General features: G+C 45.7%; 1 protein-coding gene across 12 annotated transcripts in view; it reads right to left on the bottom strand.

Moving 5' to 3' along the window:
• Nucleotides 1–27,553, bottom strand: part of LOC144178022 (papilin-like) — a 758,094-nt gene that overhangs the window by 122,842 nt on the left and 607,699 nt on the right. For all 12 annotated transcript variants that reach the window (XM_077705608.1, XM_077705588.1, XM_077705615.1 and 9 more), the window contains one exon: nucleotides 12,909–12,947. In XM_077705608.1, the coding sequence (XP_077561734.1) occupies nucleotides 12,909–12,947 (39 nt within the window). The remainder of the gene's footprint in view (nucleotides 1–12,908; nucleotides 12,948–27,553) is intronic.

Below are 27,553 nucleotides of genomic sequence, written 5' to 3'. Positions count from 1 at the left end.
CGCCCCGAAGGGTTTCGCGAGGGTAAATTGGCTAGCGAACCCAGACACATTTGTCATGGCCCGTTGTCCGCACTAGGCACTGCCCGCCGACGTGCTGCGCTGTTCAGACTGGTCTCAATGAAAGAAAAAGACAAAGTACAATGCTCGCTTGTTAGACCTTCAACTTAGCTTTCTTTCTGTTTTCTTGGTAATGGTGATTTGAGAAGGTAGCTACGGGTAATATGGCGACCTATCGAAACGTAGCATCGCATAATACTAATTTGCTTTCGCTCCGATAATTCATTCGTTATATTTGAGCTGATAATGACAAGCAGAACAAACATTTTGCGCAACCTCTTCTGTTCTTTGCATACGATAAAGTGCTTTGATTTCAAAACTATGATGTAAATGGGCATACATTAAGAAGATGAAAAACTAAGAGTATATAAACATGTGATGTTGCAGTCTCCTGACGTCCATGGCTGTAAATGCTGGAAAAGTTTGGCTCCTTTTAACACGCGGCCTATTGTACGATATGTGGGTGACAAAATGAGTTTTATCTCGGGAACAGGACATTTTCAGTTTTTCATGTGACAGAAGTTCAGTTAAGTGCTACTGAATATAGCTCCGCCAGGCTCCTCAATGCATAAGGAGCAGTTGCAAACAATTAAGACTTAGGATAATGCTTAACACTTGCTGAGGACGTGGTCTCGGGTTTGATTACCGGCCGCGGTGGCCGCTTTTCGGATGGAGGCAAAAAGCAAAACACGCCCGTGTGTACGAGATTTCGGCGAACGTTAAAGATCCCCAGGTGGTCAAAATTAATCCGGAGCCCCCCTCTACGGTGTGCCTCATCGCCTGAACTACTCCGGCGCGTTAAAACGCTACAATCAATCAATGTTTAACACTTCTTCTCAGCAGCATGTGTATTAAATCTGCTCTATGCACCTGTCTTTCAGTGAAAACAATTACAAGAGATAAACACCTTTTCGTTGGAGGTAATTGTTTCCTCATATCAAAAAGAAAGAATAGTCCAGTATTTGGCGTTTCAGGAGGTGTTCGAGTTTTCGGTCTTGGAGGTCTATGCGGTGGCCCTAAATAACTCAGTTTTATGAAGCCGTTCTCCGTTTGGTCTTGAATCTATCTTACTTCAGAATCTTTAATCAAACAATCGGTTCTCTACCTATCCAGGAAGGCTGGAATCAACCAATATCGAGAGGCAGTCGGAGGCGCTTGGACGCAGACACGTGGCCGCGCGCGCGCATGCGTGCGTGCGTGTGTGTGTGTGTGTGTTTGTGTGTGTGTGTGTGTGTGTGTGTGTGTGTGTGTGTGTGTGTGTGTGTGTGTGTGTGCGTGCGTGCGTGCGTGCGTGTTGTGTACACCTAACGCCAAAGAGGCTGCTTTTGCGCTTTGTGACCTGACCTTTGAGATGACAAAAAAGAGAGGGTAAAGAGTAAAAGAAGTGTTTCGTTTATTTGTTTATTTGATACCCACAGCGCCACAAGGCATTACAGTGGCCATTACGTGATTACAAGACAGAACACAAGCTCAATTTGCAGTAAGTACACTACCAACAACGGGAACGATAGTTGAAGGCAACCAATTCCACTGGCAAACTCTTTTGGGGAAAAAAGAATTACTGAATGCTGCTGTCTTACATCGGTTCTCCCGCACTTTGTTAATGTGATCGACTCGTCCAGATACGTAATGCGGTGGAAAAATGTAACTGTCACAAGGAATACAAGTTCGAGATAAGTATACATTATGGAAAAGGTTTAGACGCTGCTTAGCCCGGCGTGTGACCAACTGTTCCCATCTCAAAGTTTGCTTGCAGCGCATCATGCGGAGGTTGTTGCTCTTAACAGTGTTTCCCAGGACATAACGGGCGCCCATGTTTTGCACTTTTTCGATTTATCTTTATAAAGTGCAGTCGGCGGGCCCCATACGCTACTCGCGTAATCAAGTATCCACCGTACGCATGAGTAGTACAGTAATTCCCACGTGGACTGGGGGAAACTCCCGCGTGTTTCGCCGCAGGAACCACAGGGATCTACACGCCTTAGCTATCGTATAATCAACATGACGGTGCCAACACAGAGTTGGTGTGAAAAATATGCCCAAATACCTATATTCAGAGACGATTTTTAAAATCTTATTGTTTACAGTATAGGAATGCCCTAATGGCCTCTTTCAGCCAAACAGGGCATGCTTTGCCATCGAGCGCAAGGCGAAATACGTACGAAAGGTGTGATCTTTGTTCTAACATGAAACGTTAGGCTCTGTATGAAACCGCCCGTATTTTCTGTGGCGGCAGCAAAGTTACTTAAAAGTTTTTTGCCAACTACTAATGAGATGCATTTTGACAACCCTTTCCGTTTCTTTTATGACAATAATGCTTTTGGGAACCACTCAGGCGCAAGGCCACCATCGTACCTAAAATTCTCAACCGGCGGCAAACAGACAACAAAGCCAGGATTGGAATCAGGTGTGAAGATTAATGGCCGTATTCGGAGTCTCTCCTCCGCTCCACATATTTCCTAGATTTGGATGAGTGGAGGATACCGCAGTGCTTTTGCATGCAAAAATCGCTTTCAAGGATCTTTTCGACTGGAGGCTCGAGCGCGCACGGGAGGTTCTTAAAATACGGGGTAAATACACCTCACTTCTCAACAAAACACTGGCACGATACTACAAGGAGTGGGAATAAAACATAGCGTGGAAGGTACCCTATATAAATCGTAAGGACGACTTTTGTGGTATCAAGCTTCTGTGTAACTCCCACATGTATCAGCCTTCTGGCTAATGTAGAAATATGGTCCCAGTGATTTTTTTTTTTTTTCCGACTGTGTTTTATAGAACAAGTGCTAACATCGAAATGTGCTACTAAAGTTGTTTGCCGTGTACCGGTCGCGTTCAAGTGAACTATATTGACTATTTGGAGGCGGGAAAGCCACAAATGGTTAGTATTTTAGCAAAAAGAGGAAATAAACGGTTAATTGGTATTATCTTGCCGATATTATTGATATTCCTTCCGAAAAAAACTTCTGTGCAGGCTCCTTATATATGCGCCAGGTGCCATGTCGCAGGCTTTTCTGCTAATTCCTCCCCACGAAAGCAGATGCGTGAGAGCTGGGCCCGAAATCTGATTCAATCCGATCATTACGATCTTTTATAGTTAAACCGTTCGCAGGTGAGCAGGGAATTTATAATTTGGGATCAACGCAGAAAACATGCTACGCCTCGAAAATGAAACAACATTCTCAGTTCTCTTAACACCGGGTTCATCGAAGTACTGAGGTTAAACGATAACGACCAAAATCTGATTCAACCCGATCAGTACGCGCTGTAATATTTAAACCGTTAGCAGGTGAATACGGAAAGTATAATTTGAGATCAACGCCGAAAACATGCTACGCCTTGAAAATGAAACATTCCCAGTTTTGTTATACGCCGGGTTCATCGAAGTACTCAAGTTGAACTATAACGTCAGAAATCTGAATCAATCCGATCAGTACGCTATTTAAGAGTTAAACTGTTCGCATGCGAATACGGGATGTATAATTTCGCATCAACGCAGAAAACATGCTACGCCTCGAAAATGAGACAACATTCTCAGTTCTATTATACACGGGGTTCATCGAAGTACTGCAGTTAAGCTATAACGTATCAATCGGAGCGGTGTTGCTTCTATATTCTTGTGTCGATATCAGAAATACTATTTTCCATGGTTTCGCCCATCTGTGAGACCAATATTTGCCCTAGTGTTTTCATTTGCTGCTGCACTTACAAAAAACGACGCAAATCTGGATGACACTACTTTTGACGACACTTTCATGCAAAATTACTATCTGAATGATAGTGTTGGCAGGCAATTAATCTGTTTCAGCTAGGTGGATTCTAAGACGTCCTTCAAGGTTGATGTAACATGGGACACGCTACAAGACTGTCCTTTAGGAGTTTTATTTCTCCTTAAGATCGATTACACTATTTACGAGCATTTTTTCTCGTGAATAAACATCAGCCGAGTTGCGTACACTCAAGGATATACACAGACCTCCCAGTAGAATTCTAGTCCCATAGCAGTTCCTCATCTGAATTTATTGTTTTTCTCTGAATTATCCGATCTCACTTACCGCCTAGCTGTCTATTCTTCTTCTCTACTTGTCACCACCATTCCTCAGTAGCCATTCGCATACTCTAACAATTTACCTGTTCCTAATCCCCTCCTTTTGATTACTAGACTAACTCTACTTCTTTATCCTACTTTTCGGGAGCGTATCGTTGGCGCGACTTAGTTTTTATTCCACAGCACACGTTTTCAATCCAGAAGCGTTGACCCAAAAAATCGTCTCACCATCACTCCTTCAGTTACACTGAGTATGTCTTTAGTGGTGCGTAGTGAGAACCAAAGATTTTGACTCTACAAGTTTCCATTGGTGCGTCTACACTAGTCTAGTTTGGTAACAAAGATTTTGATGCCTATCGCTATAAAAAAATCCCTTGAGACTCGTTTGAGCAGTTGTGTTTATCGTTATTACGGGGCAAGATGACAAGCGCGTTATTCATAAGAGGGGCACACGACAGCCTCAACTTACAGCCTATTTTTGTACAGGAAGGTAAAAAATATATACGCCGTTTGTAACCACGTGCACAGCGCGTCACCTCAACGGCACGTGCGCCAGAAGCGATATAAAGGGTGATCAAAGTTAAGTAGACAGGTTTATTTAAAATAGGCCCTTAGACTTACATGAAGACCACCTCTACAGTGATGTTATGCGCCCAGGGGGACACATAATTAGGAGGTAATTGTTGATGTAGGTGGCTTAATTAAATGCATTTGATTAATTAACTTTTCAGTGGCTGTAGTAACCAGGTGTGTTTGTATTAAAAAGTTAGACACAATAGTCTTTCTACGCAGTTTCAATTGGCAGAATTCTTCTAGCGCATCCGTAGTCCGAGATACCAAAGGCGAAGTTCAATTGCCGTTCGCATGATTACGCATGCTAGAAGTCAACACCGGCGCATAGCTCCTCCCTTTTCTTCTGTGTTTCGATAGCGGTACCGAGTTTTGCAGATTGGGATAACGCCAGCCAAGAATGAATGGGTGCCAGTGATCACTTTTAAACGCGGAGCATTTCTTAGTCGCACGATGTCGCGCTTCGGCGTCAGCGCAGTCCACACGCTCACTGCGCATGCGCGTCGCGTCGAGGCGCAGGTGCGCGTCTCTCCCCCGTACCCTCCTCGCTCTCAACAACAGGTGCGGCGGTGCGGGAGGAGCGCGTGTACTCCGTGCGCTCCGTCGCTCTCAACAACAGCTGCGGCGGTGCGGGGGGAGCGCGTCTGTGCGCGCATGCGTCGTAGCTACCCGTGCGCTGCGTCGCGCTCAACAGTAACGGCGGCAGGGCGTGTACACGTGATAACGGCGTGGTGGGTGCGTGGAAAGTTCGCGCGCTTGTGTACGGAAGTGTGCGCATGCGCGTCTCTCCCCCGTACTCCTCTCCTTCGAACGCGGGCGGTGTGTATATAAGCGGCGGAGCGCGCGTTCGGAATTCAGTCAAGGGCGTCTTTGCTTGGCTTTCGCTTGACTTGACGCTTTGCTTGACTCGCGTAGATGCGATGGAAGCAACGTCTTCACCAGTTACGCAATCGCACGACCGCTCCTCAAAGACCCCTTGACAGTGCACTTTAGCGACAACAAAGCCGTCATCCTCTCCGTCTAATACAACGACGGCACCAAGCAATAAAGACAGACTTTAACTTTACACTCCTTGCCTTCGCTTCTCCTTCATTCAAAAAGTAAGAATAATAAAGACGAAATAACAATTAAGCATTCCCAAACCATACCCAATTAAGCAACATTCACGCGATACCCCCACCACTCTGCAACGCATTTACTCGAGTTTCCCCCGTGGGAAGATGCGGGCGGATTTTTCCTGTGCCTCCACCCCTTTGTCGAACTAAACACCGTACACAGCACTCGCGTTACAGAAGGGAGGAGCTTTGCGCTGGTGTAGACTGTCTTGCATGCGTAATCATGCGAACGGCAATTAAACTTCTCCGTTTCATATCTCGGACTACGGATGCGCTAGAAGAATTCTGCCAATTGATACTGCGTAGAAACACGATTGCGTCTAACTTTCCAATACAAACATACCTGGTTACTGTAGGCACTAAAAAGTTAATTAATCAGCTTTTGTTAATGAATGCTCTCATATCAATAAATACCTCCTATTTATGCGTCCCCCTGGGCGCATAACCTTACTGTAGAGGTCGTCTTCGCGTAAATCTAAGAGCCCATTTAAAAAAAATCGCGCCAATCCACCCCGTGAATGTGGTTGGAAAGAAAAGCTGTAAACGGCACCGATAACGATTACCCATGCGACGTCACTGAAATTCACTCACATCTCTCTACAAATAGCAAAACCAGAGCGAAAGGAAATGCACTTAACCGCACCATTAATTACTTCAAACAGATATTCTTGTTAAGGTTAAATCAATGCTTGAAGCATGAACGGTGTTTCGTTTAGTTGTATTGGTGTAGCACAAGAGTGGAAACTTTTTTTATAATATTAAAGTAAGCTCCAAATCGGTGTTAGACGATCTGTCTTCTCCGTCTCTACGCCGCGGACGGAGGCGACAAGATTTGCGGCAGAGAAAGAGGAGGAGGAAGAAATAATTCTGTTCAGATTTCTGAACGGCCCAGAGTGCAGCCCTGGAGAGTGATTCCTTCTTCTGTGGGGCCCATATGCAGTCCGCGCGGCCTGTGTTCTCTCCACCCGCTGAAGCTGGGTAGGTAAAGAGGAACACTACCAACTGATTTATTAATCACAACAAACACAACTTATAAAGGAAAAATTCAGATGACGTGAAAGGTGGAGTTAATCAATCTCGCTGAAAATGAATACAATATTTGTCATGCGCATGCGCTTGCCTACGAACTGTCAAGTAGTGCCATCTCAGTTGTCGACAGTGCAATCGATGGCGAACTGATACAGTCTTTTTCTTTTCGGATGGCGTAAGCTTTCCATATCTCGCGGGTGATCGTTTCTGAAGATTCAAAGAGGATCGTGGTGCTTTCGAATTTCGCAGAGCACCCATGTCTGGCGCAGTGGGCAGCCAAGTGTCCTGGGGCTGAGACTTGCTTGCACATATTGTTGTGTTCTCTGAGTCGTTCGTTAACGCAGCGTCCAGTTTGGCCAATGTATGCCTTCTTGCATGACAAAGGTATCCTATAGACAACCCCCGAGCAGCATGCGACAAACTTACTCGTGTGCTTAATGCCACATCCTGTTTGTTTAGCATCTCTGGTTTTGTTAGTCATCTTGCACAGCATTTTTAGTTTTTTGGGAGCAGAAAAAACAACCGGGACATCACGCCTCGTGCCAACCTTCTTTAACCTGTGGGAAAATTTGTGGATGTACTGCAGAACGATCGGCCGCTTCTTCGGTTTTTGGCTGTCTTTCCCTTTGTTAATCTTCTTTACCACTGTTTTAACACTTTTTCTGCAACAGAGACAAGTACTTGATTAGTGAACCCACTTTTTGTTAGACGGTCAATTTGAAAAGATAGACTTTCAGTGACTCTGTGTTCGCAGGATTTTTTGATGGCTTGCGACTTGCAAGAAGTGGTTATGGCTCTCTTAATCAACTTTGAGTGCGCCGAATCGTATGGCAGCAGCGCCTTCTCTCCTCTCGTGCGATAGCACCAACACGTGTGTGACAGTCCCGTCTTCAAGTTAATGTCAAGGAATTGAATGCGTCATTGACAGTTTTTTCATATGTGAAATCAAGGCCCTGGTGCGCAGACTTGACAGTTCGCAGGCAAGCGCATGCGCATGACAAATATTGTATTCATTTTAAGCGAGATTGATTAACTCCACCTTTCACGTCATATGAATTTTTCCTTTAAAAGTTGTGTTTGTTGTGATTAATAAATCAGTTGGTAGTGTGCGCTCCAGTTGTGTGTAATTCGTCGTCCTTGTCCCGCCTAGCGCCAGCAATGTTCCGAGTAAGAAACCAACTAGCCCCATTTCAAGCTCAGGTAGAGAGGGCCTGGACAGCATCATCTCCCATTGCTCTTGTTGGGTAGTTGACGGAAAGAGAGGAGTGTGCTCAGGGCTAAAGTCTCACACCCCGATTACGGGGCGGAGTGTTCCTACGTCTGAGCAAAATTTACATTCAGCGTCGTAGTGATTCGGATACATTAAGTGAAGACGCGTAGGCTGTGGGAAGGAGCCCGGATAGTATGAGCCGTAAGGTAGTTTTTTGTTGTCTGGAAAGGTCACGGTAAGGCGAAGGTACGGTCTGTCTCAGAACGCGATAATGCTGGGTTATCTCCCTGAACGTGACAAGCGGGTGACTGTCCTCGTGCAGCTCCATAGAACGGGAGGTAAAAGCTCAGGCTTGTTGGGTGGGCGTATTTGTTGCCCTCCATTGAAGCGTGAGAGGGTGTCCAGATGAGCTGAATGGAACCGCTTGGGAAGTGGTTTTTTAGCACGCGCAGTGCAGGTCAGGACACCCAACCCCACTGGTAATTCCAGTAGACTTGCTGGGAATCGATGACTACCCTCCGAACCCCTGGTTGAACGAGAGCCAAGGTGATGGCTACCTCTTCTGCTGCCGTCATTTCTTGGGTCCTAAGCGAGGTACACGCAAGGAGGTTGGTTCTGGATGTAGCCACAATGATGCCGTATTGCTGCCTTCGATGTTTGGAGGCATCTGTGTAGATAACTGCATGATCCCCACCGAGGGTGGTGTTTAGCGCTTGAGCCCGTGCTTTTCGGTGACCCTCGTCATGTGAGGGGTTCATATTTCTAAGCAAAAGGAGCATCTTTAGTTTTAGTCGCCAAGAGTATAGGAGTACGTCAAGCCGAGTGACATTCTGGGCTGCCCAGCCAATCTGGTGAAGCATGCGGTTACCCATCGCAATTATGAGTCGGACCTTCTGGTTAGAAAGATGGCCTTCAATCAGCTTTTCCACCGTGTTGAGGAGCCCCGTGCTAAGCAGCCTCTGTGTGGACGCACTCATGAGAAGACCAATGGCCTGCTCGTCCGCCTTTCTAATCATTATATAAAGCATCTCTATGTCTTCCTTGTCGAGAAGAAGACAGGGGTTTGACGTAAGTAACTCTCGAGGGGACAAAAGCTTCAATTAATCGAAAGGTACCGGATTCCTTTAGGCCTCGCGTCTTGGTGGCAACTCGCCTGATCATGTGTATAATTTGTTAATGCTGTTTTTGAGGTGCTGATAGGAGACGTCACTCTTGGTGTTAGCCTCGAGATGTAGGCCCAGGGTCTTGATGCTGGGGCTTGGAGTGATGGCCTGGGCATCAAGGAGTATTTGAATGTATTCCTTGGTTTGGCGTGAGGGCGGACGACAAGGAGCTGTGATTGTTTACGTGAACACTGGAGGCCACAGGCTTTAGCACATTGGCGTACTAGAAGTGAGATGCCATGCATTGTTTTGAGGTTACTTTAATTTTTTAACTCTTAGCACATGAGAAAGGTGCGCATAGGGCCGCTAGATGCGCGTGAGTGGTCGCGTGACGCTTTCACGTGGCATTCAGCAAAAACGCAGGGGGTAAACCCGTACATGTGTTTGGTGAGTACACCACCTGTCTTCCCAGTCTTCGCGTGGGCTCGTAACTAAATCGGTAAGACAACGGTATCTCGCTTTATTAGTCTTAGTTCTTGGTTCGATTCCCGGCGGTGCCAGTAAATTTTTTTTAATTTGTTCGCTGGAGTTTTCTGGTGACACCAACGGTCGCGAAAGAACCCTTGCGGGGTGAAGGTAAAAAGCTTTGCTTTAAAAAAAATTCTGTCGACTTAACTTTCATTACCCTGTATATGGTTGCAAATAAATCTTAGCCGAAAAGGAAGAACGAAGGAAGTAAACGCAGTCATTGGCCTCCGCGAGCGACTGTTTCCCTGAAATGGAGAAGCTGTCGGAGCACCTGTGCCATGGGCATAATTCTCGGAGTAAATTTTCATCCCCGCTGATGTAGGGAACAACGGGAAGACTGAGTGCCATATTTGCTGAGGCGTTGCTCCCCCTTTAATGTCTTCGCTGCTATGCGATATGGCGCATATGTCTGTTGACAGCTCAATAGCTTACGAACAAGCGTAATCGAAAACATAGGGTGTTTTGTATACATTCACAGGAGCAAATCTTTGTTTTAAAGTAAAAGAGTGCCTTTGCTATTTGAGGCGGGTCGTGGCAAGGCGCAGTGATGTGTGATAGCCCAGCACATCTTATTGAGGTTAACACGCCGTTTCAGGCAGACCTCGCGAGCAATAATACAGGCTAATGAAATACCCCGTGCACACCCCGAAACGAGCCGGTGTTAGTGAAAATAGCAAACATTATACACTAGGTGTAATGAATACGAATGAATAATAGAAGTGTCAACAGCGACAACAATAACGGCAAAAGAAAAACACACATTACAGCTATGCGCCTTGTTAGCTTTCATTCCTGGGACCTAAATGCGTTTGTGTACAAAAGCTATGGAAATGCTACAACAGCGATAAGATACGGCTACATTTCCCAGTACCGTCTAACAACGCTAAATTAAAGTCAGGCTAAACAGCTTGTATTATCGTTTTGTGTGCGCAAGAAGATATTCTCGGTTTCGATATTGTTTCACTCAGCCGACGACGCACTCGCATTATATGAGGCCGAAGATATTAAATAAAGCTTACATAACTAAGAAACTCCTGAAGGGGCATTAACTTTAGCAGAATTAGATGAGTCGTTACACTACCCAGGCTCCTGTCGTGACAGGGCAATTGGTTTTCTTTTATTTTACGAGGAAAAAACTATGCTTGTGACACTTGCAATAGAAGCTGAGCAATAATTCCTACAGCCAGCAGAGAAGCAATGCAAAACAGTGCAAGCTAGAAATTTCGACGCCCGCAATAAACGCAACGACGCTGAGTGCGAAGTGCCGAAGGCTTACCATTTAACTAGTCCTTTTCTGTCCGCTTCCCCGTCTAGCCTTCTGGTCGAGTGATTATGCGCCGGATATGTGTTGCAGGGGATGGCTGTTAGATCGTCGTCGGCGATACTTTTCTCGCCGCTCCTACAGCTCATCTACGGGGAGTATAGGAGCGGGGCAACCGTTCGTCTGCTAAGGGCCAATGATTGATCAGGGCACGGCAGATCAGCTGGCACAAGGGCGAGGGAATGTTGGGGCAAAACTGATTAAAAGGTTGGGACTGGCATGTGTTAGCTCACCCTCCATAGCAATGTCTAAGAAGGAATTAAACTTCTTACGCATGCGCTAATGATGGACAAGCAGTATAGTCTGGCTAGTACGCATAATAATGTGTGTGCATCTCGTTTAAAAAACTCTTGGTCGTGTATCGCCAGTTCCCTTCTTTGTTGTCCGTGTGCCAGCTGCGCTGTCACTCCCACGTTATGTTCAACCCAAATAGCGTAAATAGCCAATGTAGATTATTACGGCCAAATAGCCACGTCAATGCTTGTGGCAGTTCCCTAAAAAGCAGCGGCGCCCCCTTTTCGGCTTAAAGGCAACTTGCGATTCCAAAAAAAAACGTGGCTAAATATATCCAAGCGCGTTTTCTAGGAATTGCAATATCCATTCTGGTGTAGTGTCATGGAAACGTAGCTTAGAGGTGAACACGTTCTAGGAACTTCCGCGTGTGGGCTTCGTCACAATACCCCAGAACTGGCAATCAGCTGGACCAAATGTGCGAATTGGGCGAATGATTAGGTCCAGCTTGCGAGGGAAGCGAAAAAATAGAATCTGCACTGGGACAACAGAGCAAGGGGTGCAGCTGCGCTGTCGTGACGGCGCACATTTTTTTGTTGTTAATTGCATGATTACCATCGTCATTCCCCAATTCCTGTATTTAGTCACGATGCTTGGTCCTTCTGGGGCTTCGTGGTGAAGCCTACCTGCGTCGATTTCTGAGAGTGCAACTGGACGTTTTTGTTCTTGTGTAGATGCCTCTGCAAGTTTGTCTACCTGCAGCGAGGTGATACCCGTGTCACAAAACTCTGAACCGACCTGGTTGTGCGCCCTTCAGTTCCGTGCAATGTGCGAATACGGTTTGCTTTGAATAAACATTCCGCGTTCCACACGCCAAACATTAAGCACCTACCACACTCAACAACCTACATGTGATCGCAAGAGTACACAAAGCTCGTGTCATATCAACTGAAGGGCGAAGGGTGCTCAAGATCCCTCTGCTGAAAGCTCTGTGTAGAAGAACCTCGAGGTCCTGCCAGAAGCATCAGTGTGTTTATCTTCTAGACTGCGGTTTTAGCGGCAAAAATACTCGAAATGGTGGTTGCGTGCCATCAATATTTTTGGAGTTCAGTCTAAAGCGTTCACATATAAAGTATTTTATACACTTGGACGTCACTGACGCGAAAGATGTGAGTGACTCTCAGTAAATAAAGTAATAGTGATATTTTCTGAGAAAAAAATGAAAAAACAACGGAAATAACGGCCTTTATTGCCGACTGCAGCCTAAACAGCCAGGAGGTTTTCACAAAACTGAATTTTCAGCGGGTGGAGAGTGGTAGCACTGTGCATCTAAGAGTAAAACTTGAACACCCGGGATGTAATGCCATCGGTCACGCAGCAGACGCACTTGTTATGCATTTGGCTAGCGCTAACAAGGCATTTCTTATGCACCCTTCTTAATGACCAAAAGCTGATATAGACTGACATAACAACAGAGCTTATTGGCTTTGAATCGCTTGGTAGGCTATGAAATCTGCTACACGGAGCACTTATTTTCGCGATGTATACATCAAGAAGAGCGGATGCACAGCACTCTATTCTTTCAGAGTTAAAAATTGTTTCATCCGGTGACAAGGAATATGTGATGTGCCCTTACGCGTGAGGCCATTTTATGGCGAACTTTTATGGAGGAATGCCGAGGGTGCCTTTCACTTACCTCTGTCCAGTAAGACATCGAGGTCCTCAGCGATGTGGGCTGCACAGAGAACATAGCAGGCAGTGAGCAAGGACAATTCGCAAAAGGACTGAGTCGTCTTTGTAACCGGGAGATAAAAGAAGCCCGAAGAAAGGCTCACGTAGCGCTCGCTAATATTGCGGCTCCCTTCGTTATCTTTCTCGTACTGTCGTTTCGGTTCCTCAGGTTGCAGCTAGAAAAAGGGACAAGCAGTGGCTTTTTATTACCTTCGTAGTTATGACTGCTTTGGGGTAATTTTCTGTGAGGAATGTATTGGACCCCCTCGAAACTGATAACAGCAGAACAAGGCAAGCTAATTACCAGCAACAACTCAAACACCGCTAGTACATAGACCCAGATCAAAGGTTAACGAGTAGCAGCCGAACTATTCGCTTGCGCCTTCCGATAACTTATGCCTTTGCGGGGCATTCTGTTACCTGAACATCCCCTTGGCGGATCAAAAGACACGTGTCGCCGATCTGGTTTTACTGCAGTCTTGTCACATAAAATTTCTGCGCATGTACTCACGAATGATGTGCAGAAACGTATTTGTTCTTGTCGTGGGCTATACCGCAATATAATGTGCATTTTACCGCATTACCCCGAAAACTCTTTCGGGTTACTTTTTTGGCACTAATTTATCAATAAAGCCGGCTGTGATCATGCTCTTCAAAACAAAGCTTCATGCGGCTATGCGTATGGAATCCCTCTGTGTAGCCATCTCTGTCGAATGCATGGGTGCATTTTTATTGGTTTTTATCACTGCACATCTCACTGGGCTCACCGAACTATATCCAGAAAACATTTTGTTATTGTAAAACATGTATTGTTATTTTGTTACCATTTCCCATGAAAGTCTTTGCGCATGCAATGCCTGCTGGGCCTGCAAGGTATTTTGAATAAATAAATAAATTATAAATAATGCAGACCAGGTAGCGCTAAAGCCGAATGGAGTACAGAAACACTTTTTCTAATGCATGCAGAATATCAGACACGAGCAAATATGCCACTCAAGTGAGGATATGTAAGGGTGAACTTAAAGGGGTCCTAAAAGGCGTTTTTTGCACTATTTGCCTCATCTCGTCAGCGGGTCCTTCACTCTCCTCCACGACGACACCACCCACCGCAAAAATGAAGCAAACTTTACTGGCGGGTTAACGAGAGGACAGGGGAGCAGCTCATTCCCGCCTTGCATTCCCGCCTATGGGCAAGGACAGCAGGACAAGGCACGCTGCGACGCCAAGGAAGCGACAAGGCGCATCCCTGGAAATAACAAGGTTCTTTACAAAACTTGCAAGGTAAGCGCTGACGCGCTGGCGCTTGCAACCATTTTTTATTTACATCTAGTGCAGTCCAATGCGTCTTGATACCCCAATTTCTGAGGCCTGAATTGTTGGCGCTTCGAATGGCAGACCGTTTAGGGTGTTTAGGATAATAACACACGGAATTAGGCGTATGACATCTCCGATTTACCTAGCATTTTGTTTCCTTCCTTCATAACTAGAAGCCACCGTTTTGTTTGGAGAAAAATATGGAAGGGCAAGATGTTTGCCACGGAGATCTGAACTCTGGAGTGCCTACATGCACTTCCATTTCTGCCGACTTCGATTTCGTATAACGTCTGGGATGCTCCGGAAATATGCCTTAACATTAGCAGAGGGAATGTATATTTACTGTGCAGTACGCGTATTTATTCCTGTAAATATTTTATTACTGCCGTTCTTTTTTAATTTTGCAAACTTCACGTAAGGATCTTTAACATGCGTCAAAATCTCGAACATACGAGTATTTTCGCTTTTCGCCTGCATCACAAAGGCGGATACACTTAATTTCATTTTTCTGTGCAGGTTTACGTGCCTTTATGGTAAACGTTGGGTGTTCATCGTGTTTGTACTAGTAACGGCCGGTACCCTCGCCCTCTCCCCTAATTTTCATAGAAAAGTAACCTTGGGTTGGGCACCCCCCGAAAAAAAATCCTGGGTACATGCCTGGAACGCTGGCTTATGCAAAGGCAGCGTTCTTATCAAATGCAGCATGGTTTTGGTGATGTCTGAAACCGGCAATAAAGAAACAAATGAGCCGTGGCTCAGTAGCTGAGGCGTTGCACTGCAGAGCCTAAGGATGCGAGCTCAATCCAAGCCGCGACGGCCGCGTTTCAGGCGGAGGCTCAAATAAACAACGGCCATGTCTCGTGGTTTCGCCGCACGTAAAAGATCCCCGGGTGGCCAGAAGTATTCCGAATCCGTCCACTATAGCGCCTGTGAATATAGCTGTAGCTTCGGCACGTTCGACCTCGTGATTTTCTTTTTTGCTCCAACGAAAGACTTATTTTGGACAGGTGCTCACGCTTGCAAACAAAGAACTCAGCGCAACAAAAAAAAAAAGAAGAAGAAGAAGCAGCTCGTCAGCCCTCCGTCAGCCCTCCGTCAGCCGATGTTCGAAATCTTCACCTTTCAGGACTCCAAGGAGGTAATTTGAGCTTTCTTAGGTTTTCGCCTGTGCGTGCAGCCACCGCATCGAGCTCCGGAGGTTACGCGAGCTAATGAGAAGAAATACTTAAGGTTGTCCCGCATATTCCTTTATTCCTTCCACATCACCATCAACCGTAGACCTCAGCTTACAGATCTCCCAGATGTGAATACAGTACGCAATGAGCCCTTTTTCAGCGTTCATAAACACCTTCGTGAAAAAGAATTTCACCTTCATTGACCTTTTTTCAAGACATATTATAGTTGTATGTACAGAAGCGGCATTATTTATAATACCAATCTCTCCTTCCTATCTGGTCGCAGTCCTCCGTATATAACAACTCGGCCCACTTGAAGCGGAATTCCGTGTCATACAGCTTGTGGGATATGTGAGGGGTGTTCCTCGGGGGCCTTGCCAGCACTCTGGGGTAGGCCCCCACGCTAGCTCCCGGCGTGTCAACCACGCGGGCTCCCATGCCTACGGCAGCCCCGCGAGGTTCACCGAAACGAGAACACAGTAGACAGTAGTGCCAAAGCACAGCCGTTTATTTGGGCAATCCCAAAGCATGCCAGCACAAGGCTCGACGGCGTTCACGAATCACGCCGTCCGGGTCATGACCGCGAACGGAAGGCAGGCACTCACGGCGCGCGACAAACAAAGCTCCCACCTGAGATGCATGTATCCATCACCGCCGTGACGTTGCGCCGATCGTGCCCCGACCATGTCTCCGACGAGACTCCCCCCGTCTCCCCCGCGCACACGTTCGCGCCCCCGCGCCGCGCGCCTATAGCCCGCATAGATCGGTGGTGCCATCTCTCGGGGGACGCCGACGAACCAGCAGAGCGCCGGTCCGGTTTCAGCGCAAAAGTCTCTCCTGAAGCGCGCGCCGGCTCGGGATCGCGAGTCGCGGTCCTCCGCGATTCCCACAAGCTACTCGCAATTCTGATGCACCTAACCCCACCAACTGATAACACTGAGAATTTCATTTCATTCAAGGCTCACTCATGAGCAGATATACCCCACATCTGCAACAATGGTGAAAGTGAGATAGAGATAGTGGCGTCTATTGAAACTGGTTAGGTTAGCTTGACAAGGGAACGCAGCTTTAGGCTTGTTATGAAAGGGAAAATGGGATTACAAACGATCGTAATACAATGATAATGGCACATGTGCGTAGAGCTTGTTTAGGTAAGTTACGAAAAAGAAGCCACCACGGAAGAAAATTGTGTACGACTTTGCTCAAAGCAATTTCGAGAAAATAAACGGAGACTTGTAACAATTCCTAAGAACATTCTCGCAGTCAGACAAAGCGCGTTTGGTACATGAAAACCGGTTGATGTTCCGAGATAATCTGAGATCGGTACTGAAAAAATGTGTCTCAAAAATGTCTTTTTGAAACCACTGATAGGCCTTGGTTTTTTAGACATATAAATCGATGTTTGAATAAAAAGAACCGCTTGTATGCCAAGGCCAGGCGCAGCAAAAAGTCAAGGACTGAACCGATTATTTTGATTACGCAAAATATTCAAGAAACTTATCCAAGAGGCGAGAGACAGATTCTTAAGTGACTATTTAACAAATTTCATAAAATCAACCATAAAAAATTTTGGAAAGTTTTTTCTCCATCACCTTCAAAAAAAAATACCTCAGCTTGCCTCCGAATCTTACTTGTCTAGAGGTGTCAAATACTTTCAACTCTTAATTTTGCAATGTTTTTGTGTACGACATTCTGGTACCTTCTGAAAGCCTATTCACTAGTCATCCGCGGAGCAGGCATTGTATTTTGATTACCACCGAAGGACTTATAAAACGATCAAGCGGTAGCCAACGTATTCAAGTCTTGGTCTTAGATGGCACAAGCACTAAACTACTGAAAATTACAAAAGAGTACTCTGCACTAACCTTTGCACTTACATTCGAACAGTCTCTTGATACTGGTGTAATTCCTGAGGATTGTAAACTAGCGTATGTGGTACCAATATTCGATTCGGGGGATTAAAATGAATTCTCTAACTAGAGGCCAATATTTTTAACTTCCGTTGTATGCAAGCTTCTTCAGCATATCCTATTGTCGCAAATAATTAAATACGTTCCAAATTACAACATTCTATACCCGAATAAGCACGGCTTTTACCGCGGGCTCTCTTGTGAAGCCAACTGTTTGAACTTACAACTGATATTCATGACTCCCTCATCAACTTGAGCAGATGGATTCTATATTCATCGATTTTGAAAAAGCATTCCATGGTGTCCCCAATAATCTCCTCATTCATAAAATGGACAATATTAAAATAGAACGCCATGTTATTATGTGGGCTAAGGAATATCTTCGTAATAGACGAAAGGCAGCGGCAGCGGCAAAGGAAACGTGCCGGCACAGGCTAATCTGCGTGCATCGTGCTCTCGCAGGTTGGTTGGCGCAGAAAGCAGCTGAACGGGCGGACGATCAACCCGGAGCACGCACAGCTTTCTGCGACAGCGAACCAAAAGTTACAAGAGCATCGTCAGGACAACGTGCCAGCCACTGACGCCAGTGGCATCAAGGGGCCTCCCGGCATCGCTAGAAAAAGGCGACGTATCCACCGCTAGACCATTTTGGCAGCGGCAGCGGCAGCGGAAACGTGCCGGCACAAGCTAATCTGCACGCATTGTGCTCTCGCAGTTCGGTCTGTAATATCTGTGAAGGTTTTTGACCAATTAAGCAAAGTATGCTGCTGCTGTCGCTGCTGCTTTGTTTTTTATGATTAGTGACTGTCCAGTCTCAACGTATATTTTATCTTGCCATACTTTGCCATTTCTAGTGATGAATGTGAAAAGTGCCCTTGTTTTGAGGCTCAATGTGCAGATGGTGAAGGTTTGCTGTGTGCGCGATGCAACCGTAACCATCACTTTGGGAAATGCTCCAGCATTGCCCAAAGTACGTGCAAGTCTGAAGGCGAGGAATGGCGAAAATCATGGCAGTGCCAAACATGCATGGGAAAGAAGTCGAAAGGCAGTTAGCGTGAAAAACCGAAGAACCAAGATGTAAACATAGCGAGCTTAATGCTAGCTGTCAAAGAAGAGCTCAAACGCCTTATGACGCTTCAAACTACCGAAGAAAACATCGAGAAGTCCGTGGTCATGATGTCCAGCAAGTATGACGAAATTCTTGCTCACATTCGTGGGCAGGACAAAGAGGTACAAGTTGAAGCACGAAGTTGAGGCCATTGAAGAACGCGAGAAAACGTACAGAACGGACGAAATCACTCAGAAACTTCACGAGCTCGAGCTGCACAGGAGAAAACTTAACCTTTAGTTTCATGGCCTTCCTGTAGATCAATGCCGTAGCGGAGAAATTACACCTGCCCCGGCTTGCCGACAGTGATGTTGTTGCAGTGCACCGGTTACCATCTACTAAAGATAAAGTGCCAGGCGTAATCGTACCATTCGTGAAGCAAGCCACAAGGAACTCCTTTTTGGAAAAAAATAACGAACTGGGGAAATCTGATGACTCATGCCACATTCTTGAAAACTTGGCAAAGAAAAACAGGCTTCTATTAACAACAACGAAAGTTTGGGCTAAAAATCATGGATACAAATCGCCTGCCACAGGAACGGAAAAGTGTATTTGAGGGAGAAAGATGGAGAGAAGGCGATCAGGGTGCGGAACGAAAACGAATTAGATAACGTTGGGTAAAGGCGGCTTTGCTCTTACACCTTCCACAATAGTGCCTCTTTATTAAAACGATAAGGAGTTCACAATGCCTTCTGAGCTTATCAAGGTCTGCTTCACTTTATGAAACCTGCTTCACTTAAACACGCAATCCGCCGGAAATAAGATACCGCAACTTGAAGTACGTTTTGACCAGTTCAACGATGTGTTCGACGTGAATATGTTAACTGAAACTTGGTACGTCGGAGATGCTAATGTTCTGCGTCTTTCGAATTACAATAATTTTCTTCTGAATCGAACTACCGGTGCGGAGGCGGTGTATGCCTCATGGTTAAAAATGTGTCACGTGTAACGTTATATCAGACTTCTCTTGCGTTAACGATGACTTCGAAATTTTGTCTTTGTGCACAAAAAAAGCATATTAGCGTTTGTATAACGTCCACCAAACGGGAATGTTAGAAATTTCTTTGCTTTTCTTGAGACTCTTTTAACCTTTATAGGTGAAAATAAATACAACATTATTTTAGGCAGAGACTTTAAAATAAACACGTTAACGGACACCAGTATGAAGATACAATTTGAACAGTTAATCCTCTCATATGACTGCAGCAACGTCATAACATGTCCAACCAGGATCACCCTTTCATCTAGTACTCTCTTAGACTTGTTTATCACGAACATGCACATTTCTCATCCACAGGCAGGTATCGTTCTTACGAATATTAGTGATAACAGCGCCATTTACTTATGCATACAGAACCAAAAATTCATTTACACGAAAGCACCACCAGTATTTTTGCAGGAAATTACGCCATATATTCTTAACGACTTTAAACAAAAAGTAGAACGTTTCGATATCGCACGATATTGCAACAAACGGATGCAGAAACCGCTTACAATTTATTTTTGGTCAGTTTTTTAAATATATATAATGACTAGTTTCCTATAAGCGACTTCGCTCATGTAAAAAAATCCGCAAGCCTTGGAATAGTCCTGAATTAATCAGTAAGATCAAATTAAGGGTTAACTTGTTTAGGACATTTCTTAAAAAGCGGAATTCCCAGTCATTAAAAGTTTTGAAATCTTTCCGGAACAAATTAACAAAAGAGACCAGATCGGCAAAATATAACTATTTTTATGAACTTCTTTCCGCATGTGCAACAAGAACAGATTTAGCGTGGAAAATGCTAAATAAAACGCTCAATCACACTGCCCACACAAATGCGATTGATAAAATTACTTTGAACAATGAACAACTTACAGGAAAACGCTTACAGGAAAAAGCTTACAGGAAAACAATGAACAACTTACAGGAAAACGCTTAACAATAATTTTGTCAATATAGCCATAGATTAATTTGATTGTAGAGTGCTCAGTTTTGTCGAACATATAAGCACAGACTCCTTTTTTCTAAATCCTGTATCTGACGCAGAAGTGGCCGCTATCTTTCTAGGGTTGAGTAACAGTGCCAGCCGCGATGCGGATCGGACCCATTGAATGCGTTATAGAAATAGCAAGCCCATTTCTAATCCGTATATTTAACTTATGCTTATCAGAGGGAGTGTTTCCGAAACGAATTCAAATTGCTAAAGTAGCAGTCATACATAAAAAAGGAAGTAAAACTAATATCCGAAACTACAGACTCGTATCAATATTACCCGTCTTTTCAAAGGTACTTGAGAAAGTAATTCTTTCTAGAATGAAAATTTTTTGCGATAAATATAGCATACTGTACTCCGCACAGTCTGGCTTTCGGAAAAACTGCTCTACAGAGTTAGCCCTCCTAGAACACAAGAAATTCATTCTAAAATCACTTCAGGACGAACAGGTGTCTATAGGAATATATATAGAGTACACAAAGGCATTTGTCTACTCAAATCACGCGTTACTATTGAAGAAATTAGAATTGTACGGTTTCCGCGGTACTGGTTTAACATTGCTAGAATCTTACCTGGGAAGTCGACGTCAATACGTAATATTAATGGTTATTCATCAGAAGTTAAACCTTTATCATCTGGCGTCCCTCAAGGTAGTATTGTTGGCCCGTTAGTCTTCAACTTATACATTAATGACATTTTAACATAGACAAAACCACGAAATTTATTACATATGCCGACGACACCACATTACTCTTTTCTGATACATCTCCTGTTAGTCTCGCTACAAGAGCAAAGAACACCTTTGTTGAATTAAATAAATGGACAGAGTACAATGTCTTTAAAGTAAATAAAATTAAGACTAACGGTATGTATCTACTTGCGATAGTATTAAGTACAACAATGCAGCGATAGAGATAGTTACTGCTTATAAAACACTCGGGGTTATCTTCACCGAAAAAATGTCTTGGACGAGCATATCAACGATATAAACTCCAGAATATAGCGAATTGTTGGATTAACTTTCATTTACAAGGCCATGCTGCCAACTGTAGTAAAAATATTTCTGTATAATTCGTTGTTTTTGCTCGCATGCTATCTATTGCCATTTTTGTGGGGTAATACTACAATCGTAAATCTACAAACAATTCATGCCTCGCAAAAAAATTTTGAGAAATATCTTTAATGTCTCTTTTGATCATCCCTCCGCTGAGCTCTTTCTTACGCGTGCTATAATGAAAATATATCACTTGTATTCCTCTCGCTTAGCCTTAAGTTATAAGAAAGAACTTAAACAACAAACTTTCTCACACAGTTGTCCTCTCTCACCGTAAAAATTAACCCATACCTCACTCGAACACATGAAGTTTGGAAAATTGACGTCTGCGGAACAAACAATGGAACCCAAATGTTGAAATAGAAACTTCCAGAATTTCTAAATTTTTGCCATACAAACACCATTGTCATCGAAAGAACAACGGACTAGGAATTGCGTGCCTTCTTTGAACTACAAACCAAGTGATTGCTACCACTTTTAATTGATGTATTTTCCTGTGCTTACGTGCTGCAAATCTATGTATATTTTCCTTTCTGTACACAACTGTTCTTTTATTCGTACGTATTCCTTTTCCGTATTATGTAAAAAACACATGCAACCGGGATTGTTGCGCGCTTTATGTTATTGCAAAGACTGCTGATTGTTTGTTTCACTTTTTTTTTCCTTTTTGTTTTCTTTTTTATTTTTTCGGTGAGTTTATTCTACGCTGTACACTGCTGAAAAATTGAACATGTTGTATTTCATGTTGGCGGGCGGGAGCAAATGAAGCTGATTGCACAGTTTTTTTCCTTGCCTCCCCTATGTCCAAGGATGGAAAAGAAAGGAAATATTATTATTATAGATGATGTACTGTCTTCACGTCAGCTGGACAAATCAGGGGTTCCTCAGAGGTCTGTGCTTGCTCCCACTTTCTCCTTAGTTTGCATAAATAACATCTGTGCTGGCATGAATACTTCTCTTAGGTTTTTCGGAGAGGATTCCGCAATTTATCTGCGTGTATGAACCATTTTTATTGAGCTGAACTTCAAACCGACTTATGTAAATGAGAAAACTGGTGTGCCGACTGGCAAATGAACAATGGTTGGTTGAGTTGCATTCGTGTAGCACATGAGTGGAAATACTTTTTGATGAAATTAAAGGAATCTGAAATCCGCTGTTAGACGATCTCCCTTTTCCGTCTCTGCCGCCACGGACGGAGGCGACAAGATCGGCGGCAGAGACGGAGGAGGAGATAGAGGAGGAAATACTTCTATTAGGATTTCTGAACGGCCCAGAGTGCGGCCCAGGGGAGTGGTCCCTTCTTTACTGTAGCCCATATAAAGTCCGCACCGCTTGTGCTCTGTCCAACTGCTGAACCTGAGTAGGCAGAGAAGGGCTGCACAGCAGCACCTCCCATTGCTCTTGTTGGGTAGTAGACAGAAAGAGAGGATGGTGCTCAGAACTAAAGTCGCACACCCCGATTATGTGGCGCAGTGTCCCTACTTCTGGGCAAAATTTACATTCAGCATCGTAATCATTCGGTGCATTAAGTGAAGACGCGTCGGGAGTGGGAAGGAGGCGGATTGTATGAGCCCTAGGTTAGTTTGTTGTTCTCTGGAAAGGTCATTGTAAGACAAAGGTTGGGTCTGTGTCTGAAGGCGATAATGCTGGGTGATAATCTCCCTGAACGTGACAAGCGGGTTACTGTTCTCGTGCAGCTCCATAGCACGGCGGGTAAAAGAGCAGGCCTGTTGGTGAGCGCATTCGTTTCCCTACATGGATTCGTGAGCGGGTGTACAGATGACATCAATGGAACCATTTGGGGAATGGTTTTTCAGCACACGCATTGCAGGTCGCGACAGCTAACCCGACTGGTAATTCAGGTTGGCTTGTTGGGAGTCGGTGACTACCTTCCGAACCCCTGGGAGAGCCAATACGATGGCTGCCTCTTCTGCTGCCTTGTCTTGAGTGAGGTACACGCAAGACTGTTAGTTCTGGAGGTAGCGAAGATGATTGCGTATTGCTGCCCTCGATGTTGGGAGGCGTCTGTATAGATGACTGCGTAATCCCAACCGATGTGGTGTTGAGGGCTTGAGCCCGTGCTTGTCGGCAACCCTCGTCATGTGATGGGTTCATATTTCTAAGCATAGGGAGCATCTTTAGTTCTTGACGCCCAGAGTTCTGGAGTACATCAAGCGGGGTGACATTCTGTGCTGCCCAGCGAATATGGTGAAGGATGCGGTGATCCGCCGCAGTTCCGCTCAATCGGAGCTTCTGGTTAGAAAGTTGGCCCTTCATTAGCTCTTCCACGGCGTTGTGGAGCCCCGTGCTAAGTAGCCTTTCTGTGGATGCACTCACGGGAAGGCCAATGGCCTGATCAACCGCCTTTCTGATCATTATATAAATCATCTTTATGTCGTCCTTGCCGAGAGGAAGACAGGGGTTGACGTAAGTGATTCTCGAGAGGACAAAAGCTTGAATTAATCGAAAGGTATCGGATTCCTCGAGGCCTCGCTTCTTGGTGGCAACTCGCCTGATCATGTGTATGATTTGATTGGTGCTGTGTTGGAGGCCGCTGCAAGGACACATCACTCTTGGTGTTGGCCTGGAGATTTATGCCCAGGATCTTGATGCTGGGGCTTGGGGGGACGGCCTGGCCCTCAATGAGTATTTGAATGTGTTCCTTGATCTATCGTTTGGCGTGAGAGCGGACGACAAGGAGCTGTGATTTTTACGTGAACAGTGGAGGCTGCAGGATTTAGCACAATGGCGTACTACAGGTGAAATGCCATGCGTTGGTGTGAGCTCCCATTAGTTTTTGTAGCTCTTAGCACGTGCGCAAGCGCGCACAGGGCCGCTAGACGTGCCGTGGGCGGCCCTCAGAGCGGCGCGAGAGGTCGCGTGACTCTATCACGTGGCGTTCAGCGAGAACGCCGAGGGCCAACCCGCAGATGTGCTTGGTGAGTGAACCACCTGTCTTCCCCGTCTCTACGTGGGCTCGAAGCTAAATGGATTCTACTTCCGGTCACGCTCGCGTACGGACGCGGAATCATGAGCTCCGTCGGAGCGGCGTTTGCGGCCAAGTGTGGCCGCGGTAACAGGAGTGATAACGAAGCCCAGTAATACTCGATTGTTCTGCCCCCTCTGCCAACCGGGTTTGTTGTTTTAAACAGTCTTTTTGCATGGGGACGTAAGGGCGCGGCCTTACCGCGTGGAAGTCTTCCGTGACGCGTTAATGCATGACGGTATGCTTGCCGACGTAGCTGCTCTCGGCACATACCAAATGAATCATATCTGGGCAGTTACCTTTAAGAGCGATGACGGGAAGAAGAAATTGCTTTCGAAGAAAGAAGTCACCGTCAAGGGCCACAAGTGCTTGGTAATTGACCCGTGCCACCAAGACGTCCGCGTCAAACTTCACAATGCTCTGGACGACCAGATAAAGCAAGCGTTCGCGCCATACGGCAGTGTTGTTCAAGTGACGAAGGAAAAGTGGCGTGTTAACGGCTGCACGAACTTCAGCACGATGACACTCACCGTAGTCCTTCGCCTCAAAGGGGGCGTGGCTCGGGACGATTTGCGGCATCACCGGCGTGTCGGGGGCGAGCTAGCTCTCGTCTCTGTGCCAGGAAGGCATCCGCTATGCCTTCGCTGTCACCAAACTGGGCACATTCGGAGGGAGCGCCGAGTTCCCAAGTGCAACGTCTGCCGCCGCTTTGGACATGACGGCGCCAACTGCGTGAAAATGTATGCGGCGGCCACCGGACGCGGTATGAATGAAGAGCGATCTGAGCTCATAATAGACGAGGCGAAGCGGAGGAGGTCGTCGGAAGCCCGGCTCTCGATCATACTCGACCCCATGCGACGCGTCAGCAGGAAAAGGAGAAGCCGCCAGAGGTACTGCCACCGAGGCGACGACGGACAAGGCAGAACCTGGAGCCACACAGGCGCCGGAGGTGCTGCCACAAGATACCCCACTTCCAAGTGCAGACGACGGCTACCCGAGCGACGGCTCCATGGATGCCGAGGGCGCCGTCACGCGTGGGAAAGGTGTTGTGGTGAACGAGCTTGCGTCTAAGCGTCCACGGGAACAATGTGCTGCGGATGGTGATGTGACGAACCAAGAGGAGAACGCGTCAACGGTACCGGCAGTAAGGAGAAAACGCCTCGACCCAAAGCCCAAAATTCACGTCGGCGAGAAGAGGCCCCCAAAGCCACCCTCGTGAAAAAATTGTGTGTGTGTGTTCTTCTTGCCACAGTGATTTACGCCAACACTGACGCATCCATGTATCCGTCAAATCACCGAGGTAAGCGGCATGCGGTCTGATTTTTTTCTTAAATGGCTGTACGCCTAGATACTGCAATAATGTTGCCACAGTTAATGTCCGAGGATTAGCAACGAGAAGGAAGCAATCTCAGATTAGCATGCTGTTTGCCGACAGGGAGTTAGATATAATTGCAGTGCAGGAAACCAAAGTGCAAAGCCAGGAAGTGATAGAACGCATGGTGCAGCCTTTCACAGCACATTTCAATGTGTGCGTTTCGCATGCTTTGGGGACATCGGCTGGGTGCGCTCTTTTCATTAGGCGATCACTGGGCATTGTTGAGCAGACTGTCGTAGTGGATCCCTGTGGCCGCTTTGTGGTTTGCGATTTCTCTTTTTCCAATACTGAATGGAGAGTGATATGCATTTATGCATCTAACCCACAAAGTGAAAGGGACGTGTTTTTTCAAAGCATTGGTAAACACCTTGATTGCGAAAGGGCTATAATTTTGCTTGGTGGCTTCCACTGTGTGTGCATGCAAGAAGACAGAACAAAAAAGAGAGCATTAGAGATAGGGGTACTCAGTGTTTGATGGATATGATTGACAAAATTCTCTTGAAGACGTGGCTCTTTTCACGCCTAAAGGTCCAGTGTGGTTTACCCACTATCAAGGGAGTAGCCACGCTAGACTCGACCGCGTATATATTTCAAGCGAACTAGTGCCTCTGTGTGCCTATTACAAGGTCGAGGCTTTGGCTTACAGCGACCATTGCTTAGTGGCCTGCAGCCTTGGAACGAAGCAAAACGTACCGAAATGGAACCGGAAGTTGTGGAAATTGAACAGTCGCATTCTTACAGATGAACCTTTCACAACCAAAGTTAACGAACTTTTTACTAATATGCACACTGATATACGAATGAGCTGGAGGGCCAGATGGGAACTTAAAGAACAAGTCAACATTAGCGCAATAGAAAGAGCACAATTCTAAATAAACAACGAAGAAATAATGAGAAAGACCTATTCGAGCAGTTAAGCACCCTTCTGCTAGAAGAAAGCATAAACCCCGGGAAATTCAAACAAGAGATAAGAGATACGAAAAACAGGCTAGAAGCAATCGATACTGAACGCTATAGGGGAGCCATCGTCAGAGCACGCTCAGATAAAATGTGTATGGGAGAAATGCCCACAAAGCGGGCGCTAATAGACGAAAAGCGCTATGCGCAGAGGAACATAATAAAGGAAATAACGTACCGTAATATCGTTACAGCTAACAAGGAAATGATTGAGCGGGCATCCGTAGAGTACTAAACAGAACTGCTGGGCACGCATATTCCAGAGGATGAAGGTTTCGCTAGGGAATTTTTACCACTCATGCCCAAGTTAGATAAAGACTTATGTGACATAATCGAAGTACCAATTATTGTGGGGGAACTAGAAAGAGCAATTGATGAGCTGAGCATTGGGCACGGCGGACCTTGCGCAGACATGTGGCATAAAGCGCCGTTCTTCTACTTTGTACAGGCTTTGCTGCTTGGTTTCGCCGGAGCATCTTCATCGCTGGACAGCGCCGTGATTGACACGTGCTGTTCCGAGACGCACTGGTTACTGCCTGTTCTCAGCAGCGTTCAGCTCGTCGACGTGCTTCCGGCAGCTCCCCTATCTGGCCACGTGACATCAAGTGAATCACTTATGAATGATCGACCCAACAACGTCACCTTCAGTGGGCACGGCGGACCTTGCGCAGACATGTGGCATGAAGCGCCGTTCTTCTACTAGGTTGGTGCTTGTTACACTACATGTAGAAGTGATTGCCGCGGTCTCGTGGTCG

Source organism: Haemaphysalis longicornis, unplaced genomic scaffold (assembly GCF_048455015.1).
Source record: "Haemaphysalis longicornis isolate Haplotype H1 unplaced genomic scaffold, Haemaphysalis longicornis Haplotype H1 scaffold_1, whole genome shotgun sequence".
NCBI classification, from domain to species: Eukaryota; Metazoa; Arthropoda; class Arachnida; order Ixodida; family Ixodidae; genus Haemaphysalis; species Haemaphysalis longicornis.
Note: the sequence above shows the minus strand (reverse complement) of the source record. Positions and strands in the feature narration are given on the sequence as shown.